The following is a 21973-nucleotide window of genomic DNA, read 5'->3' on the forward strand; positions in this document are numbered from 1 at the left end:
CCGCCGCTGGTAGGAGAGGGAGAAGTTGAGCCGGGTAAACAGCAGGGCCCATCTCGCCTGCCTGGAGTTGAGGCGCTTGGCGGTGCGGAGATACTCCAGGTTTTTGTGGTCGGTCCACACAATAAACGGATGTTCCGCCCCTTCGAGCCAGTGCCTCCATTCCTCCAATGCCATCTTCCTCTCCGTGGTGGTGAGGCGGTGGGAGAAGAAGGCGCAGGGATGCAGCTAAAGGTCCAGGGCAGAATGTTGGGACAGATCCGCCCCCACTCTGACATCCGAAGCATCGGCCTCCACCACGAACTGATGGGAAGGGTCCGGATGAACCAGGATCGGAGCCGTGGGGAAGCGGTGTTTAAGGTCCCAGAACGCCCGGTCAGTGGCCGTGGACCACGTGAACAGAACCTTGGTAGAGGTGAGGGCAGACAGGGGGAGGCCAGGGTGCTGTAACCTCAGATAAAGCCAGCGATAGAAGTTGGCGAACCCCAGGAAGCAATGCAGATGCACCCTGGACGTAGGCTGGGGCCAATCCACCACCACGTTCACCTTCTCGGGATCCATCTTGACGCTCCCAGCAGAGATGATGTAGCCCAGAATGGAAATTGTGAAGTGGAGCACGGAGCACGTGTTCTTGGGGGGAGCGGGAGAAGACGAGGATGTCATCAATGTAGACAAAGACGAACCGGTTCAGCATGTCGTGGAGAACATCATTCACCAGAGCCTGGAACACGGCAGGGGCGTCGGTGAGGCCAAAGGTCATGACCAGATATTCGTAGTGGCTGCTGGCCGTGTTGAAGGCGGTCTTCCACTCGTCCCCCTTTCGTATCCGCACCAGGTGGTAGGCGTTATGTAGATCCAGCTTGGAGAACACAGTGGCCCCCTGGAGCGGCTCGAAGGCTGAGGAAATGAGTGGTAGTGGATAACGGTTCTTTACCTTGATGTCATTGAGTCCCTGGTAGTTAATGCACGGGCGCAGGGTCTAGTCCTTCTTCTCCACGAAGAAGAACCCTGCGCCAGCAGGAGAGGAGGCGGGACGGATAAATCCAGTAGCTAGGGAGTCCCCAATGTAGTCCTCCATAGCCTTGGTTTCAGGTCCCGACAGTGGGTACAGACGCCCCTGGGGCATCGTGGTGCTATGGAGAAGGTCAATCCCGCAGTCATATGGGCGGTGCTGCGGAAGGGAAGTGGCCCAGGACTTGCTGAACACTTCCCGGAGACCCTGGTACTCCTCGGGAATGGCGGAGAGATCTGGAACCACCTCCGAGGACACAGAGAGACGTCCCGGGACAGGTTGTGCTGACTTCAGACAATGGGTGTGGCAGAACAGACTCCAGCCCATGATGGCACCCGTAAACCAGTTGATGTGTGGGTTGTGTCGCTGGAGCCAGGAGAATCCCGACACCATCGGAATATGGGGGGACTTGATGCACAGGAACTGAATGGTTTCGCTGTGATTCCCAGACACACGTAGGTTGATGGGAGTGGTGTTATGGGTGACCCACCTATAGAGTGCCCGTCCAGTGCTCTAACATCCATGAGAATGGAGAGGGGCTGATTGGGGATGTTCAGCTCGAAAGCCAGTGTGATGTCCAAAAAGCTCTCATCGGCCCCAGTCATTGAGGACCCAGTGAGATTTGGACTGGTTTCCCCACAGTAGAATTACATGAAAAGGGGTGTGAGTAAGGGAAGCAGAAAAGTTCCCCATACGGCCCACCAGAGTACTCACTCCCTGGTGAGCAGGGTCCAGTACTGGGCACGAGGACATAAAATAACCAAAAGTCCCACGATACAGACAGCTCCTTGTTCTGATCCTGTGTTTCCGTTCCGTGGGCGACAGCCCAGCTCTGCCTAGTTGCATGTGCTCGGGAAACAATGCTTCGGCCCTCTTCAGTGACTCTCAAAGAAGGTCGGCCAACCTCGGGTGCTCTTGGCCACCGGACCGTCGGGGACTTCCGGGATGGCTCAGAGGCAAGGTGGAATCCCTGGACGTGCGAGTGACCGTCGAATTCCCTCTCCATTCGTCATTCCCGCAATCGCCTATCGATGCGGATGGTCAAAACGATGAGGGAGTCAAGATCCGTGGGCAACTCCCGAACCGCAAGCTCGTCCTTAACCTCCTCCGAGACGCTGTGCAGAAGCATGTCGAACAATGCTTCCGGGTTCCCCGCACTCTCCGCTGCCAACGTGTGGAAATCCACAGCATAGTTGGCCACTGTGCGGACGTCTTGCTGGAGCTGGATTAGCTTCTGGGCAGGTTCTCTCCCGGAGAGTGGGGCATCAAAAACCTTCCTCACCTCTCCCAAGAACACCTCCAGGCTCACGCATATGGTCGGCTGCTGTTCCCATACGGCGATAGCCAATGTGAGAGCCCTTCCAGACATCAGCGTGATGAGGTAGGCTATTCTGGAAAGGTCCGAGGGGAAGGAGGAGGGCTGAAGCTCAAAAATAAGGGCACACTGAGCTAAAAATGCTCGACAGGTGCTCGGCTCTCCATTAAAGTGTTCCGGGGGAGGTAACTGGGGCTCTTGGAAAGGAGGAGTGGCCGGTGGGGCGGCGCTGCTACCCGCTGAGTTTACTGAGGGGCGGTGGAGTTACCACCGTGGCAGGCTGCCCCCCAGCCAACCTGCAAAATTGCTCCCGCAGCATGTCCAACGCCTGGTCATGGCGCTCAGCCAACGTTTGGTCACCCTCCATCAGCCCACGAAGCAACTCCTCGTGCCTACCAATGGAGGCTCCTTGGGAGGAGATGGCATTGTGCAGCTGGCCCGGGTCTGCTGGGTCAGTCATGGCCAGTTCGTACTATCAGGTATGAAGGGAAGACCCAGATGCAGACCACGTCGAATAAACAATAGTTTAATGTTACAACAGGGGCAGGCAATAGACAGGTCAAGACAGGCAGGGGTCTGAAAACCAGAGGTCGTGCAACGGTACTGTACGGCAGGCAGGCTCAGGGTCTGGGTAAGGCAGAGGTCGGTAATCCAGAGGGGGGCAGCGGTACAGGTCGGCAGGCAGGCTCAGGGTCAGGGACAGGCAGAGTGGTCAGGCAGGCGGGCTCAGAGTCAGGACAGGCAAAGGTCAAAACTGGGAGGGCAAGAAAAGAGAGACTAGAAAAGCAGGAGGTGAGACACAAAACGCTGATTGACTCAAACAAACAAGACGAACTGGCAACAGACCAACAGAGCACACAGGTATAAATACACAGGGGATAATGGGGAAGATGGGCGACACCTGGAGGGGGGTGGAGACAATCACAAAGACAGGTGAAACAGATCAGGGTGTGACACTACTAAAGGACACCAATAAGAGGAAGAGATTTGCTTGGCCCAAGAAACACAAGCAATGGACATTAGACCGGTGGAAATCTATAATTTGGTCTGATGAGTCGTTATTTGAGATTTTTTGTTCCAACCACCTTGACAACTTGTGGCCACTGTGAAACCAATAACAGGAAGTAAGTCTCCCCACCCAGGGCAGGGAGAAACCGTTAGGCTTGCAGCAGATGGTGTGGCATGTGGTAGCATAAGATAAGCAACCTGTATGTGTTGGAATGGAATTTAACAGCAGCTTTGTCCTTGTCAGAGAGGAGGGACATTTAGGACGCTATGACGCTATGTGTGATATATAAACTAATGTACATGGTATTTTGAGCAGAGCTCTCGAGAATAAACACTATTGATTAATTTGGTGGCTGGTCTCTGTCCATTTTATGCAAATAAGAACCTTACAAATCCTTAGAAACGGACAGAGTATTTGAATTGAATTGGTTAACGAACACATAGGAATAAAATTCCTCTAACACTCACCTCATTAAACAAGGTGGCATAGCAGCTACAACCGTCAACCTGTTACACTGGTATCATTTGTTTGGCCCTTAACAGTTAAGGAGAATATCTGTGTCTGAAATGTCACCTGACAGTATGTAGGGAATAGGATGCCTTTTCAGACACAGACTATGTGTAGGTTTAGTGTGGTGTATGGATGGGATGTTTAAATCACTGTGTAATGTACATTTACTATTTACTATATTGTGTTATTTAAAGTTGGAATCTTTCATGCTGAAACTGTCAGTTTGGGATATTACAACAACAAATGAGTTACTGTAAGAAACAAACAGTTTTTTCCCCTCTGACATCACTGCACCATAATAGAACAGTAGAACATGGACTGAACAGTTTGGCCTATACTCTTATTTAAATGGATAGTTCAAGACAAAATCAAAGTCCTTCTAGTTGAGGAATTATATAGCATTTTCCAAAAGCATAAAAAAAATGTTTTACATTAAAAGCTGCAAAGCCTATAACCCATGATTGGATTGAATCCCGCCCAATGTCTATTGAGCAGCACTGGGGCTGTTGAATTTCACAGTAGCGTACTGAAAATCATCATCCTGTTTCTGGGGGTGAGACAGTGGGAGAGTGGAGTTCAGAGGCACTTCCTGGTTCCTGTGTTGGATGCTGGAGTAGGTAACGTCATCCTGCTCGTCTGTGATCGCTCTCTGTGCTGCAGTAGGGGTTATGGCCATGCCTGAGATTTTGTCATACACTGGATTAGAGTTTCCCTGATGAGGAGAGAGGACAGACTTGAGCGGCGGGAAATGCCAGCGGATGTCTATACATGCAGGTAATGTCCACTGTTGACCCCTTCAAGGCACAGATACTCCTCTTGGTGTAAGTCACATTCAAATAGCTCTGACCATGAACACCTGAAACAAAATGTATCTGATCGATTCCCCAAACGATAATGAGACGATTTTCAAGTGTTTTAGATGTATTGGCCTGGTTCATCTAAATGAATAAAAGTTATAGACACATACAGTGCATTCGGAAAGTATTCAGGCCCCTAGACTTTTTCCACATTCTGTTACGTTTTCTATTATACTGTATAATTTATACTAGTGTTATTATCCAAGAGTGCACAGATTTGTCTGTTTTCCCCACATGTTCTACTATTGGTCCACAGGCCTTAATGATTGATACTTAAGATGATTATTATAGGTGAGTCCAGACTCACACACTGTAGGAGTGAGAAAATCCTCATGGTCTTTTACAGCACAGGAGTAACTGTCTGTAGAGTAACACCAGACCACCAGAGTGTTACAGGAGTATTGTTTGGGAAGTAGGGTCATGGAGATGTTGTCCGTTCTTGTACCAGATGTAGGTGGGGTTGGGGTTGTCAGTCAGAAGACAGGTGGTGCTACAGGTCAGTGTTCTCTTCTTTTCCTCTGTGGAGGAAGACACCTTCACCTGCAGCTCTGAATGATTCTAATGTATTATTAGAATTAGATATTATATATTACCTGTGACAGTCAGAGTTGTTCCAGGGAAGCTGTACCCCCATTCTGCATACTGTGTTTTAAATCTGAACTTGTACTCAGCTGAATCTCTCTCAGGTTTGTGATTCTCAGGTTGCAGTCCTTCTCTTTAGTCTCAAGGTACTCAGCGTGACCTGCATACTCTGGCACCGAGCTCAGGATTTTAAGCACCTCATTCATTTCTATTGGATATAACAGTTTGGTTCTGAGACTACATGATAACTTGGATGTTATCAACATGCAACAATTTTACAGAGTTACAGATTTTACAGAGTTACAGGTAATATAAAGAAATCAATCAATTGAAATAAATGAATTAGGGGGCGGCAGGTAGCCTAGTGGTTCGATCATTGGGCGAGTAACCGAAAGGTTGCTAGATCAAATTCCCGAGCTGATAAGGTAAAAATCTGTCGTTCTGCCCCTGAACAAGGCAGTTAACCCAGTGTTCCTAGGCCGTCATTGTAAATAAGAACTTGTTCTTAACTGACTTGCCTAGTTAAATAAAGGTTAAAAAACAAACAAAAATAATAATAATTTGACCCTAATCTATATATTTCACATGACTGGGAATACTGATATGCATCTGTTGGTCACAGATACCTTAAAAAAACGGTAGTCAGTATCTGGTGTGACCACCATTTCACATATGATAATGGATTTGATTTATTTTTTATTGAATACATGTGTCGTGGAAATTAGGGACGCAAAGTCAAACTTTAATGAATAATGATATATTGTCAGCAAGCTGGAGAGGTTCCAACAAACTTAATGCACCATAGTACATGTCGGTTGGGAGCTGTTTCGGGGCAGTCCCGTTAGTTCTCTTATATACTGCTTACACAGACAAGTTATATTTGCATGATTTACATGTTTCATTATTCACATTTGGTTCCTGCATGTGACTGGCACTGTCTCCTATCTTAACTCATAGAACATATTCTGGGCGTTCTGCCAAAAGGTCTGAGGGGGTCATGACTGTCTCCCCCTCACATCTCTACCCAGCACCTACAGGAACCAATGATTGTATGAGACAAGATGTACAATTCAAGACTCTCCCTTCAGACAACATTTCCATCACACATGAATATACACCTACTATTGTTGAAACATTATTCTACATTATTTAATGGATATTTTTTATTTTATTTAACCTTTATTTAACCAGGAAGGGCTCATTGAGATTTAAAATCTCTTTTTCAAGAGCGTCCTGGTCAAGATAGGCAGCACCAAGTCATTACAAAAATTACAGACAGACAACATGAAAAACTACAAGTAATCTAGTAAAAACCATTGAATTCACAAGAGTATAACAATATCAAAAACAGCAAATTAAAAACATTGACAGGTCAGGGAATCAGCCTCAAAATCCTTCATCAGTGATTTAAAAACACCAATCGGGACAAGTTCTTCCAGTTTAAAATGATTTTGTAAGGTGTTCCAAGACGATGGCGCAGAGTACATGAAAGACCTTTTACCAAATTCAGTTCGGACATTTGGAACAGTTAGCAGGATAAAGTCTAGCGAATGAAGAGAGTACCCACCACATTTCTGAACAATAAAAATGCCCAAATAAAAAGGTAGTAAACCCAAAATGGCTTTGTAAATAAAAGTATACCAGTAACTGAGCCTACGAGTGACTAGAGAAGGCCAGCCAACCCTGGTATACAAAGTGCAGTGGTGCGTAAGGGTTTTGCAGTTTAAAATAAATCTCTAAGTGCCATGGTAAAGAGTGTCAATTGATCTCAAACACTGAGCGGAAGCATTCATATATAAAATATCCCTATAGTCTAGTAAAGGCATAAATGTAGCTGATACTAGCCTCCTTCTGGCTTCAAAAGAAAAACAGGCCTTATTCCTAAAATAAAAACCCAATTTCAGCTTCAATTGTTTTGTAAGTTGTTGAATATGCAATTTAAAAGAGAGGCCGTCATCAATTAGAATTCCAAGATATTTATATGAGGTTACAACCTCAATCTCCTTGCCCTGACAGGTAGTAATAGAGTTAATAGGAGTTACTGAAATAAGATACAGCTCTGAACACCCCCACCCCACACACACACACACACAGCACTCCTACTCCAAGACACTTGAGAATGGGAGATGGATGACTCTTTACAATATGTTTTCTTTTTAAACTTTATTTAGGAATCTGGAACCGGTGGCAGAGAGGATGGATATGAAAGAAAACATGTTTGTGATTTATGGTGTTTTTTCAGTGATGCTGAATGAGCAAAGCTCTTTCCACATAGACAGGAGTAAGGCTTCTCTCCTGTGTGTATTCGCTGGTGTGATGTCAGGTATCCTGAACGATTGAAGCTCTTCCCACACTGATCACAGCTATAAGGCTTCTCTCCAGTGTGTATGTGTTGGTGTGTAGTCAGGGCTCCTGAATAATTGAAGCTCTTCCCACACTGATCACAGCTATAAGGCTTCTCTCCAGTGTGTATGCGTTGGTGTATAGTCAGAACTCCTGAATAATTGAAGCTCTTCCCACACTGATCACAGCTATAAGGCTTCTCTCCTGTGTGTATGCGTTGGTGTGTAGTCAGGGATCCTGAATAATTGAAGCTCTTCCCACACTGATCACAGCTATAAGGCTTCTCTCCAGTGTGTATGCGTTGGTGTATAATCAGGGATCCTGAATAATTGAAGCTCTTCCCACACTGATCACAGCTATAAGGCTTCTCTCCTGTGTGTATGCGTTGGTGTGTAATCAGGGATCCTGAATTATTGAAGCTCTTCCCACACTGATCACAGCTATAAGGCTTCTCTCCTGTGTGTATGCGTTGGTGTCTAGTCAGGTGTCCTGAATGATTGAAGCTCTTCCCACACTGATCACAGCTATAAGGCTTCTCTCCTGTGTGTATGCGTTGGTGTCTAATCAGGTGTCCTGATTGATTGAAGCTCTTCCCACACTGATCACAGCTATAAGGCTTCTCTCCTGTGTGTATGCGTTGGTGTGTAATCAGGGATCCTGAATTATTGAAGCTCTTCCCACACTGATCACAGCTATAAGGCTTCTCTCCTGTGTGTATGCGTTGGTGGGTAGTCAGGTGTCCTGACGTATAGAAATTCTTCCCACACTGATTACAGCTATAAGGCTTCTCTCCTGTGTGTATGCGTTGGTGTTTCGTCAGGTTTCCTGAATTATTGAAGCTCTTCCCACACTGATCACAGCTATAAGGCTTCTCTCCTGTGTGTATGCATTGGTGGGTAGTCAGGTGTCCTGACGTATAGAAATTCTTCCCACACTGATCACAGCTATAAGGCTTCTCTCCTGTGTGTATGCGTTGGTGTGTAGTCAGGTCTCCTGATCGACTGAAGCTCTTCCCACACTGATCACAGCTATAACATTTCTCTCCTTTGTGTACGAGCTGGTGTGTAGTCAGGTCTCCTGATTGAGTTAAGTATTTCCCACAGTCAAAGCAGGTGTAAGGTCTCTCCCCTGTATGAATTATCTGATGAGATTTTAAGGTTTTAGATGCAGGGAAACTCTTCCCAAACTGCGAGCAGTGGTACGGTTTCTCTCCAGTGTGAATCTGTTTGTGAATTATCAAATCCTTCTCTTTAGTAAAACTTTTCCCACAGTCAGAGCAGCTGTGGTGAGGTTTCTTCCTTATAAGTCTCTGCTGGTGTTTCTTGAGGTGTTCTGATCTGGAGAGACTCTTCTCTTTCTTGTCAGCATCATGATGTTGTTGAGGCTCCCCAGATGATAAGCCCCTCCATCTAAGAGAGCAACGATTAGGGATGTCCCCTGTGAAACAAAGACATTGAATAGTTAGGTTTTGCAAATATGAGTCCATAAACAGATTGGGCGTTACATGAAATGAATGCCTTTTGCGTTCCTTAGATATTTTCCAGTAATAATTGTGCACCAATATTCAATTTTAAATCTCTGTTATATTAAATAAAGTGCCCTTTAATACAGAACACTTGGAGAATTCGATTAATCCGATTTTTAATATGAATAAAGATTTTCTGAAGTGACATTTCAGCATTTTGAGTACGGTTACAAGCGCAGAATAATATGATTATTGTGAATAGTCAATTAGTATAGGAGTTTGATTTAAACGTTGACATGCTTGGAAAGAAAAACAATTTCCCTAATAAACCTGTTTACATGGACACATCTGAAATCAGGCTACCTGATGTGACTTTGATAAGTGAAAAAAGTAGGCAATCAAAATAAACTTTCTACAACAGCGACCATGTCATTTTGAAAGCATATTTGATTCTGAGTTTGGACAAATAAAGTGTGTATGTGCTCTTTTCAAAGGATGGATCCCAGTCGGTTCAGGGCTATGGGATACAGGGGGTCGAGGGTGGTCTGCCGGGCATTAGGATGACAATCCAACTCGGGATGAGGGCTTTTAGCGCGTGGAATAGTAGGGACCAATTGGAGGTTTACTTAGTAGAAATGCAAATATCATGGTACAGCTATATAGACACTCAATCATCATGTTACTTTTTAATGGTACGTTTACAAACATATATTTTGATAAAAAGAATTGAAAGTTGTGTCTCATTATGGTAAGTGGTGAAATAAGTATAGCCAGTTACAATTGTAATGGCCTAGCAGATAATAAGAAAAGACGATCAGTATTTACCTGGCTAAAAGAGAGGGAATATAATATCTATTGTTTATAGGAAACCCATTCAACAGTTTTAGATGAAGTTTTGTGGAAAAAGAACTGGGGGGGGGGCGCAAAATACATTTCTCCCATGGGCAAAGAAATTCAAAAGGGGCGATGGTTTTAATTAACAATAATTTTGAATTTATCAACTCTACAAGCAACACTAGACTATTATTATGGTGGGAGATTTTAATACGGTCTTAAATACCTCTATGGACCGGAAAGGAAATCACACTACAAACTATCACCCTCAGGCACTTAAGGAAATCATGAATGTCATGGATATATTGGAATTAGTAGATGTATGGAGACTCTGTACAGCACTTCGAGATATTAGCTGATGTACGAAGGGCTATATAAAATAAACTTGATTTGATTTGATTTAAATACCCTGACCTAGTGAGATATACATGGCAGAGGCTTAGTCAAACTAGTCGTCTTGACTACTTTCTTATACCATTCTCTCTGCCACCAAAAGTTTAAAAAGTGTTGATAGAGGACAGAATGTGGTCGATCCTCACATAATTGCCATATATATTACTCTTACAGAATTTCCACGTGGGCGAGGATATTGGAAATTTAATCAAAGCCTACTAGATGATAAATTGTTTAGAACTAGGACAGAAGAATTTATAACTGACTTTTTCAGACATAACATAGGTACAGCAGATCCCCGTATTGTATGGGACACTTTTAAGTGTGCCTTTAGAGGCAATGCAATTCAGTACTCATCTATAAAACAAAAGCAATTTAGATCAAAAGAGTCCATATTAAGAAAGGAAATTGAAGGACTAACAGTACAGTTAGATAGCAATAAAAACGGTACCATAGAGGCACGGAATAAGTTAGAGGAAAAACAAAAAGAAATGGAGGGACTTATTCAAGAAAGATCCAGTGTAATATATTATAAAAAATAAAACGAACTGGATGGAATATGGGGAAAAATACACCAATTATTTTTCAATCTTCAATATAGAAATGCTATCAATTTTTTTAAATTACAACTTGTTACAAATGATGGTGTCACACATTATTCACCAAATGATATTTTGAAAGAGGAAGTAAAGTACCTTAAGAATATGTTTTCGTTTCAGGCTCCTCCATCTCCACTAACTGAAACTAATTGTATGGATTTTTCCCCTAATAATAATGTAAAATTAACATCTGTACAGAAAGACTCATGTACAGAACTTTCTTATGCAATTGGGGCCTTTAAGGATGGGAAAACTCCAGGGCTGGATGGCATACCAGTGGAAGTATACAAAACTTTTTTTGATATACTCAAAGGACCATTATTAGCTTGCACTCCTATATAAATGGTAGATTATCAGACACGCAACAAGAAGGTCTGATATCATTATTACTGAAACAGGACCCAAGTGGTATATATAGTCCATTAAAAAAAAATTGGAGACCTCTTACACTTCAGTGTTGTGATGCAAAAATCCTAGCAAAATGCTTGGCGCATAGAATTAAAAAAGTATTGTCAGATATTATTCATCCTAATCAGACAAGTTTTTTACATGGACGATACATTGGAGATAATATAAGACAAGTACTAGAAACAATAGAACACTATGTAATATCGGGGACACCAGGCCTGGTTTTCATAGCTGATTTTGAAAAGGCTTTTGATAAAGTACGAATGGAGTTTTTATATAAATGCCTAGAATATTTCAATTTTGGGGAATCTCTTATAAAATGGGTTAAAGTTATGTATAGTAAAGCTAGGTGTAAAATAGTAAATAATGGCTATATCTCGGAAAGTTTTAAATTATCTAGAGGAGTAAAACAAGGTTGTCCACTATCAGCATATCTATTTATTATTGCCATCGAAATGTTAGCTGTTAAGATTAGATCAAACAATAATATTAAGGGATTAGAAATCCGTGGCTTAAAAACTAAGGTGTCATTGTACGCTGATGATTCGTGTTTTCTTTTAAAACCACAATTAGAGTCTCTCCACAGCCTCTTAGAGGATCTAGATACATTTGCTATCCTCTCTGGATTAAAACCAAATTATGATAAATGTACCATATTACGTATTGGATCACAAAAAAGTGCACATTTTACATTACCGTGTAGTTTACCAATTAAATGGTCTGATGGAGATGTGGACATACTCGGTGTACAAATCCCAAAAGAAAGAAATGATCTCACTCCAATAAATTTTTATAGAAAGTTAGCAAAAATAGATAAGATCTTGCTACCATGGAAAGGAAAATACCTGTCTATTTGTGGAAAAATCACCCTGATTAACTCTTTAGTCATATCACAGTTTACCTATTTGCTTATGGTTTTGCCTACACCTAGTGACCTGCTTTTTAAATTATATGAACAAAAAATATTCCATTTTATTTGGAACGGCAAGCCAGATAAAATTAAAAGGGCCTATTTATATAACAATAATGAATTCGGAGGGCAGAAATTATTAAATATTAAAGCATTAGACCTCTCACTAAAGGCATCAGTCATACAAAAGTTATACTTAAATCCAAACTGGTTCTCTAGTAAATTGGTACGAATGTCTCATCCTGTTCAAGAAGGGCATTTTTCCCTGTATTCAGATTACACCTGCTCACTTTCGGTTGTTTGAAAAGGAAATAATCTCCAAAATATCTTTCTTTTTTAAACAAGCCTTAGAAAGTTGGTTGCAATTTCAGTTTAATCCACCTGAAAGGACGGAACAAATAGTACAACAAATATTGTGGTTAAATTCAAATATACTAATTGATTAAAAAAACTGTATTTATTGAAGATTTTTTTTTAAAAGGTATAATTTTAGTGAATGATATCATAAATAGGACTGGTGGAGTTGTCACACATGCAGCTAACACAGACATATGGAAATGTCTGCTCTACCCAAAATTACAACCAATTAATTGCAGCATTACCACAAAAATGGAAGAGGCAAGTAGAAGGGAAAAAAAGTAAGGAACTTATATGTCGGCCCTGTATTAAAGAACATAAATGGTTAAAGAAAAGTGTGATAAATAAAAACATATACCAATTTCATTTAAGGACCAAAAAACTGACAGCTGTGCCATATAAATTGCAAAATAGTTGGGAAGAGATTTTCGATGTACCCATTCCATGGCACATGGTTTATGAATTGATACGCAAAACAACGCAGGATTCAAAACTTTGAATTTTATACATTTAATTTACTATACAAAATTCTAGCAACTAATATAATGGTGTATACAGTGGGGAGAACAAGTATTTGATACACTGCCGATTTTGCAGGTTTCCCTACTTACAAAGCATGTAGAGGTCTGTAATTTTTATCATAGGTACACTTCAACTGTGAGAGACGGAATCTAAAACAAAAATCCAGAAAATCACATTGTATGATTTTTAAGTAATTTGTGTATATGTATGCATGCGTGTATGGATATATACAGTGGGGAGAACAAGTATTTGATACACTGCCGATTTTGCAGATTTTCCTACTTACAAAGCATGTAGAGGTCTGTAATTTTTATCATAGGTACACTTCAACTGTGAGAGACGGAATCTAAAACAAAAATCCAGAAAATCACATTGTATGATTTTTAAGTAATTCATTTGCATTTTATTGCATGACATAAGTATTTGATCACCTACCAACCAGTAAGAATTCCGTCTCTCACAGACCTGTTAGTTTTTCTTTAAGAAGCCCTCCTGTTCTCCACTCATTACCTGTATTAACTGCACCTGTTTGAACTCGTTACCTGTATAAAAGACACCTGTCCACACACTCAATCAAACAGACTCCAACCTCTCCACAATGGCCAAGACCAGAGAGCTGTGTAAGGACATCAGGGATAAAATTGTAGACCTGCACAAGGCTGGGATGGGCTACAGGACAATAGGCAAGCAGCTTGGTGAGAAGGCAACAACTGTTGGCGCAATTATTAGAAAATGGAAGAAGTTCAAGATGACGGTCAATCACCCTCGGTCTGGGGCTCCATGCAAGATCTCACCTCGTGGGGCATCAATGATCATGAGGAAGGTGAGGGATCAGCCCAGAACTACATGGCAGGACCTGCTCAATGACCTGAAGAGAGCTGGGACCACAGTCTCAAAGAAAACCATTAGTAACACACTACGCCGTCATGGATTAAAATCCTGCAGTGCACGCAAGGACCCCCTGCTCAAGCCAGCGCATGTCCAGGCCCGTCTGAAGTTTGCCAATGACCATCTGGATGATCCAGAGGAGGAATGGGAGAAGGTCATGTGGTCTGATGAGACAAAAATAGAGCTTTTTGGTCTAAACTCCACTCGCCGTGTTTGGAGGAAGAAGAAGGATGAGTACAACCCCAAGAACACCATCCCAACCGTGAAGCATGGAGGTGGAAACATCATTCTTTGGGGATGCTTTTCTGCAAAGGGGACAGGACAACTGCACCGTATTGAGGGGAGGATGGATGGGGCCATGTATCGCGAGATCTTGGCCAACAACCTCCTTCCCTCAGTAAGAACATTGAAGATGGGTCGTGGCTGGGTCTTCCAGCATGACAACAACCCGAAACACACAGCCAGGACAACTAAGGAGTGGCTCCGTAAGAAACATCTCAAGGTCCTGGAGTGGCCTAGCCAGTCTCCAGACCTGAACCCAATAGAAAATCTTTGGAGGGAGCTGAAAGTCCGTATTGCCCAGCGCCAGCACCGAAACCTGAAGGATCTGGAGAAGGTCTGTATGGAGGAGTGGGCCAAAATCCCTGCTGCAGTGTGTGCAAACCTGGTCAAGAACTACAGGAAACGTTTGATCTGTGTATTTGCAAACAGAGGTTTCTGTACCAAATATTAAGATCTGCTTTTCTGATGTATCAAATACTTATGTCATGCAATAAAATGCAAATTAATTACTTAAAAATTATACAGTGTGATTTTCTGGATTTTTGTTTTAGATTCCGTCTCTCACAGTTGAAGTGTACCTATGATAAAAATTACAGACCTCTACATGCGTTGTAAGTAGGAAAACCTGCAAAATCGTCAGTGTATCAAATACTTGTTCTCCCCACTGTATATTTACCCAAAAAATATGGGGGATTGGAAATGATGCAGACAATTACATTGGAAGCAACATTCTTTCTGCAGTATTAAGCTGATCCACCCCTAAAGATTTTTTTTTTTCTTTAATAAAAAGTATAAGTATGTATGTGAAAACTATTTCTAAGCTGCATACTTTCAGTTTTTCTTGAACTCACTGCACTCTGTCAAAAGAAGTTAGTTTGCGCTGCTTGTGCTAGCACATGCAGATTAAATACACCTCTATAACTCTGATTAAAGTGTTTACATGTCCATTCTAAAGATCTCAGAAAACCAGGTATTTTTAAAGGCGTATCCTTACTTCGGTTATGACCTTACAGGTATTTTTAAAGGCGTATCCTTACTTCGGTTATGACCTTACACCAATTAAGATAAGCAGAGTAAGGTGTTTACATGACTAATGCCATACTCGACCTACTGCCATAATCAGTTTAATAGGAAATTATTAGCGTTGTCATGACGTTGCCCTCTTTGGGTACAGCGAGCACCATCCCCCTCTGTCTTGTCTCTCCTACACCCAGGCTGGTGCGACCTCAGGTCATAAATTCCTGGAGGAGAATCCTGCCTCATGGCCAGACAGTATAGAGAGAACAAAGGAATTTCTTCCACCTCACAGAACTTGAGGTCCGAACAATATTCGTGTTCTGAAGAATGTATGAAAGATCGGTGATGTAACGAGCTACAAACTGGTCTGTTTGGTACAATTTTGTGAAACAATACCGCCACATTACCATAATCCTGTTTATACAACAGTCTCAGTTATGAGGCTTACATCTAATTGTTGTACAAAATTAATGAGTAAAGATTAAACTATTTGTGAAATTATGTGATGCTATGTAATGATGTTATTGTGAGAGAATTGTATTTCTGTTTAAAGTTTCACTAAGTCATTGGCACGCCCCCAGGGGCACAGACAGGACCCGGCGTCATGAGACAGCCCTTTTCTATGTTCCGAATAAAACCCCCACCTGGTGTTTTCTATCACCAGACCAGCCTACCTCGATTTCCACGAGGGGGCCAAGGTTTGAGACCAGACCAGTACCTCTATCACAGAGGGAAATAAGGTTTAAGTAGATTGCTGAATCTTTTAACCATACCACGTGGTTAAACTCTTAGACTATCGATACCGACAGAATAAGAACAAGTCTTTGATATTAATTACTAGTCTACAGCTAAGAATTCGGTATCATTGAACGCGAAGACCGATAATTGCCGAAACATCTATTCTATAACGACATGAATGAATGTCACTCTGAACTATCCATCCTAACCACGACAGAGATAAAGAAAGGGCGGACAAACTCTCCAACAGAAACAAGATCCCGACGACTCACTGAGCGTAAATATATATATTGATTGCAATCATTCCCGAATGAGTGAGCGTTCATGTGCAAAGGATTAGCATTTCAATTGTTATAATCATCAACTCTGTAGTGTCTTCTCAGCTGACCCCCACTCCCCTTTTGTCTAACAAGCCGCCATGCCGGTTTAGCCCACTAGGGCACATCCGCTATCATTTCTTTGTAACCATATCTACTTTGTTTGTTTGTGTGATGCATTTCTGTGAGTACTTAGTTAGTAAATAAATTATTTTAAGACAAGTATGGATGACTCATAGTGAAGACCGGGTTCGTGCAGATAACCAACAATTTACGACGTTTGGAATGAGACTAACGTGAGGTAAAGAATAATTCATTAATCAGAAGACTAAGTGATCAGATATTAAAATATGTGAAAGTTATATTAGGAAAATTATAACTTTGTAATCTGAATATTTTCCTTGGTGCCCCGACCTCCTAGTTAATTACAGTTACATGATTAAGTAGTTTAATCACGTAATAATAATTACAGAGAATTTTTGATAAAGATTAATCTTCAGTTTAATGATGCCAAAGACACAACAGCATGCATGTAAAGCCCTAGTTATTTGGTTACTTTAACAGTAATTTCTGAACATTATTTATTTCATGTGGTTAGTGATTCATTTACATCTGTCCCTCATTTTAAGGTCAACCCTGTTACATGAACTTAACTCTTCTTTTAATATGGTGAAACTATTCTTTGAAAAAAAAATTGTGATTTATTATTATTTTTTACATAAGAAACACTGAACATCTAGTAGTCAAATCAGAGTAAAAGCAGGTGAGCTGGTTCAACTCTTTTTGATAATTCTCTGCTGTTTTGTGGTGGAAAACTGAGCATCTCAACCTTTCTATCCAGACACAGACATGCTAGAAATGTTTTAACAACTTTTTTTGTTAAGATTGCATTCAATTAGTACTCCCTGTTGCACAATACTAGCTTCCATTCCCCCGGTCACAAGCAGATTCATGGCTGATTTAAAGGACTATTTTAACAATGTAGTGTTTTTGTTGGTTTCACTAGTCCCCTGTTACGGTCAACCCTGTTACTTTATTTGACACATTGGCTATTACTATAGTATTTATTTTTCATTAAACCTCTTGAGATGGCAAAACATGTATTTTATTAAGTTGAACACGTGCTCTTTATGACATGACAGAATGTTGAAATGATGTGAAATCAACCTTTTTTTTTTTTTTAACCAAGGTACACTTCTTAAAATTGGTTGGAACGACCAGATATTTTCAAAAATATATAATTAATCAATTAAATTGTTACAGAAGCGGACTGTAGTCTAATCCACACCATGGTTCTTACTTAATGAAATCAAATCTCCATGTTCCTCTTCTCCTCTCTCAGTTCCACTCTGCCCTGGTGTTTTCCTGCAGACGACCAGATCCACCAGACCCAACAGTAAAGTACAGGGAGGCGATCGACCTGTTGTCTCCTGGAGGGTGGAGGGGAACGGGCTAGATTTGTCCTGTTGGAAGTATTCAACATAGATTAACATTAAACCAAATATTGTATTAATTTAGTCTAAACCTCTGATTCGGGTGCATCCCTCGAATATCCCCTTTTTCCTCAAATGTTGAATCGTTCACTACAACCCACAAATCTAAGAGCATTGGATTGGTGGAGGAATGGGCTAGTTTCCACCATATATCTCATACCAGTCATTTCCTTTCAAACAGAGATGAAGAGGTGAAGCAAGACAAATAAATTGGGCCAAAATCTGGCTTCTGCCTTATTTGATCAAATATACATTTCGTAAAGATCAGGTTGTTAGGAGTCTAAAAGTAGGACACTTCATTTGGGAGTAGTGCCTGGACGTCACTAGTTACCGCAAACAAAGCCATAAACCACGCCCATTTCTACCATTGCTCTTATTAAAATGTGATTTTAACCTTAACAACACTTCTAGCTCTATACCTAACCTTGAATAAATGAGAATGCGATATAGACGCGAGAGGCTGTGGAAACACGCATGTCTGCCCTCTCATTGGCTATAATGGTCCCACCTGATCTTGCCTCTTTACCGATTGCCTTCCATTTTTGAAGACATTTATTTTTTGTTAGAGCGGCAACTTGAGTATTTGGTCAAATAATGGATAATGTGTTCGAAATCAGTGAAGGACTATGAACACTGTGAGGAAGGAGAGATAATTAGTTGATAGTCACAGATTCCTAAACATGATATAGTAGTAGGCTACTTTGACGAAGAAAAAAAATCCCAACAAGTTTTACCATCATGTTTTTTTTGTTGATAAGTTTAAACCGAGCACAGGAAGTGGAGGATCAAAGACGATGAAAACTAGTCCTAGACATTTTGTACAACACAGCAGGCATATAGACTTACTCGATCCATTGTGGAAGCTATTGTTTCTTTGTATGGAATGAAATGTTGTAGGCTACAGTACAGTACTACTTTGTTGTAGTGTAGAGATAATGACTAGGGACTTGCGTAGAGAAAATTCGATCCCAAGGGTGCAACTGATGCGGCCCTAGACCAGAGTAATCAAACATCTACTTCAATATCAAAACGGAATTAAGTTTGGACAAATAATCGTCTCATGTATCCTAATATTACTTCAGAAAGTTCCTGGATAACATTTTACGTGATCTATAAAAGTCGAGTAAAGTCAAGAAAACGTTCAACGCTTTCGCTAAGAATCTTGTTGTCTGCTGTCGTCTACCCTTGCTTGGCAGTAACTTGGAACACATGCGCAAAGAGGGAGTTTCTGAATAGGCCTCTCCTGAGGGGTGTCTGAGAATTACTACTTCCGGTCTTTGGCTGGTGCTATAATGACAGCTACTGTACACTACCAGCACACATAGGACAAAGAGCTGTTTATGCAAGTCTTTGCAATGGGTGCATCAAACCTAATTCACAAGTAATTCTCCTGTCAAAAATAAACGTAAGTCCAGTGGTGGAAAAAGTACCCAATTGTCATACTTGAGTCAAAGTAAAGATATAGTAATAGAAAATGACAAGTAAAAGTGAAAAGTTAGACTTTTACTCAAGTAGAATTTTAAAAGTATTTGGTTTTAAATATACTTATGTATCAAAATAAATGTAATTGCTCAAATATACTTAAGTATTAAAAGTAAAAGTATGAATAATTAAAATGTCCTTATACTAAGCAAACCAGACGGCAAAATGTTCTTGTTTTTTAAATTTACAGATAGGCAGGGGCACACTCCAACACTCAGACATAATTTACAAACAAAACTTTTGTGTTTAGTGAGTCTGCCAGATCAGATCAAGTAGGGATGACCGGGGATGTTTTCTTGATAAGTGTGTGAATTGAACCATTTTCTGTACTGCTAAGCATTCAAAATGTACTTTTGAGTGTCAGGGAAAATGTATGGAGTAAAAAGTATATACTTTTCTTTAGGAATGTAGTGAAGTGAAAGTAAAAGTTGTGAAATATATAAATACTTAAGTAAAGTACAGATTCCCACCAAAAAACTACTTAAGTAGCACTTTAAAGTATTTTTACTTAAGTCTTCTAAACTAAACTACAGCCAAATATACTGTATTTATAACTAACTCCCTTCTGTCTATGTATATAACTTGTATACAATAAAAGAAAGATTTTATTTCAAAATAACAGTAAACATAATGTTTTATAGCTACAATATAGCTAACGTTAGGGAACTAATGACGAGCTCATCTCTGCTGCCTAGATGCTTTCACGTTTTTCTCGTCTGGGTTTTTGCTGTTAGCTATCACATGGACACGCAGTAGCCTACTGCAGTAGTCAGACTACACAAATTACCCAAATGTTATTTTTACACTGCACAAATATTTGAGAACAGTCAGCCCTCGAATGCTAGCTAACGAACGTTAGTTGATTAACATTGACACTGTCTGTATGCTGACTACAGGTTTAACTAACGTTAGTTGATTGTAACTCTTGACACTGTCTGTATGCTGATTACAGGTTTAACTAACGTTAGTTGATTGTAACTCTGACACTGTCTGTATGCTGATTACAGGTTTAACTAACAATTGTTGATTGTAACTCTTAACACTGTGTGTGTTGACTACAGGTTTAACTAACGTTAGTTGATTTTAGCATTGACACCGTCTGTGTGCTGATTACAGGTTTAACTAACGTCAGTTGAATGTAACATTGACACTGTGTGTGCGGACTACAGGTTTGGAGCCCACTCTAAAAGATGAACCCTCTATCCTGACACCTCTGGATCAGTGCTGCAGGTATAACATGGTACATAATTAAACATTAAGACGCAATGAGTTGTGTTGTCATGAATATATATAGCTAGAGGAGACAACATGATAAATGAAAAATATAATTTATTCCTCTTCATCAACTTTCACTCCATTTCTCTCTCGCTCTCTTTCTCCTTCTCTAGGATCCGTTGCTCCACCCCACTGTCTCTGTCTGCGTCTCCTCTCCCTGCCCCCAGTACAGTCTGTCATGTCATGAGGGACCTCCTTTTTCATGATCCTCTATTCCCAGTGGCCCCTCTCCGAGCTGCAACTCTCCGCCCTGGACCGTCGCCTAGCGACCATGCTCAGAACCTTGAGCCGTCGCCAGGAGCGACAGTGTAGCCGCCATGGAGGAGGCGAGGATGATGTCACTCATTACAAGACCTTGGTTACACCTGTGACACATGCAGGGTACACTCTTCCAGGGTTCTACCTGGAACCAAAAAGGTTCTATGTGGAAGTGAAAAGGGTTCTTCAAAGCGTTATCTTATGGAGAAAGTCAAAGAACCCTTTAAGGTTCTAGATAGCACCTTTTTTTCTAAAAGTGTAGTGTTGCCACGCCAACTCGACGACAACACTTCAACCGTCAAAAGAAATTGTCCTGGCGCATCACCATGGTGTTGATGAATTGTGTGACGTCATTGCATCGGCAATCCACAAAACTGACATAAGGACATTTGGAGTTTCTGGCATCATTTGTTTGGCTTCTAACTATTAGAGGATTGCTGCTTCACAAATGTCAACTGACATTCAGTACCAGTGAAAAGTTTGGACACACCTACTCATACATTGTAGAATAATGGTGAAGACATCAAAACTATGAAATGATGTAGTAACCAAAAAAGTGTTAAACAAACCAAAATATATGTTATGTTTTAGATTCTTCAAAGTAGCCACCCTTTGCCTTGATGACAGCTTTGCACGGTCATGGCATTGGGTCTTTCAACCAGCTTCATAAGGTAGTCACCTGGAATGCATTTCAATTAACAGGTGTGCCTTGTTAAAAGTGAATTTGTGGAATTTCTTTCCTCAATGTGTTGCCAATCAGTTGTGTTGTGACAAGTTAAGGGTGGTATAAATCAAATAAAACTTTTTGTCACATGCGCCGAATACAACAAGTGTAGACCTTACCGTGAAATGCTTACTTACAAGCCCTTAACCAAAAGTGCAGTTCAAGAAAGAGTTAAGAAAATATTTACCCAAAAAATTAAAGTAAAAATAATAAAAAAGTAACACAATAAAATAACAATAACGAGTCTGTATGCAAGGGGTACCGGTACCGAGTCAATGTGTGGGGGTACAGGTTAGTCGAGGTAATTTGTACATGTAGGTAGGGGTGAAGTGACTATGCATAGATAATAAACAGTGAATAGCAGCAGTGTACAAAACAAATGGAGG

At 41.1% G+C, this 21973-nt stretch overlaps 1 protein-coding gene and 1 long non-coding RNA gene across 4 annotated transcripts in view; one reads left to right on the forward strand and one right to left on the reverse strand.

Annotated features, from left to right (window-relative positions):
- Positions 1 to 21973, reverse strand: part of LOC139544836 (zinc finger protein 271-like) — a 174335-nt gene that overhangs the window by 53426 nt on the left and 98936 nt on the right. For 2 of the 3 annotated variants that reach the window (XM_071352136.1, XM_071352010.1), the window contains exons 1-2: positions 18695 to 18833; positions 17656 to 17818 (exon numbers count right to left, since the gene is read on the reverse strand). In XM_071352136.1, the coding sequence (XP_071208237.1) occupies positions 17656 to 17818; positions 18695 to 18703 (172 nt within the window). In that variant the 5' untranslated portion in view covers positions 18704 to 18833. Of the gene's footprint in view, positions 1 to 5953; positions 9063 to 17655; positions 17819 to 18694 lie in introns of those variants that run through there. The other variant, XM_071352036.1, reaches the window with a different exon arrangement.
- LOC139545391 (uncharacterized) lies at positions 19049 to 21818 on the forward strand. Its single transcript, XR_011669062.1, has 3 exons — positions 19049 to 19253; positions 20500 to 20560; positions 20719 to 21818. It is a non-coding gene; the product is annotated as an uncharacterized lncRNA (long non-coding RNA).

The sequence above is a fragment of the Salvelinus alpinus genome, chromosome 2 (genome assembly GCF_045679555.1).
Source record: "Salvelinus alpinus chromosome 2, SLU_Salpinus.1, whole genome shotgun sequence".
Lineage (NCBI taxonomy): Eukaryota > Metazoa > Chordata > Actinopteri > Salmoniformes > Salmonidae > Salvelinus > Salvelinus alpinus.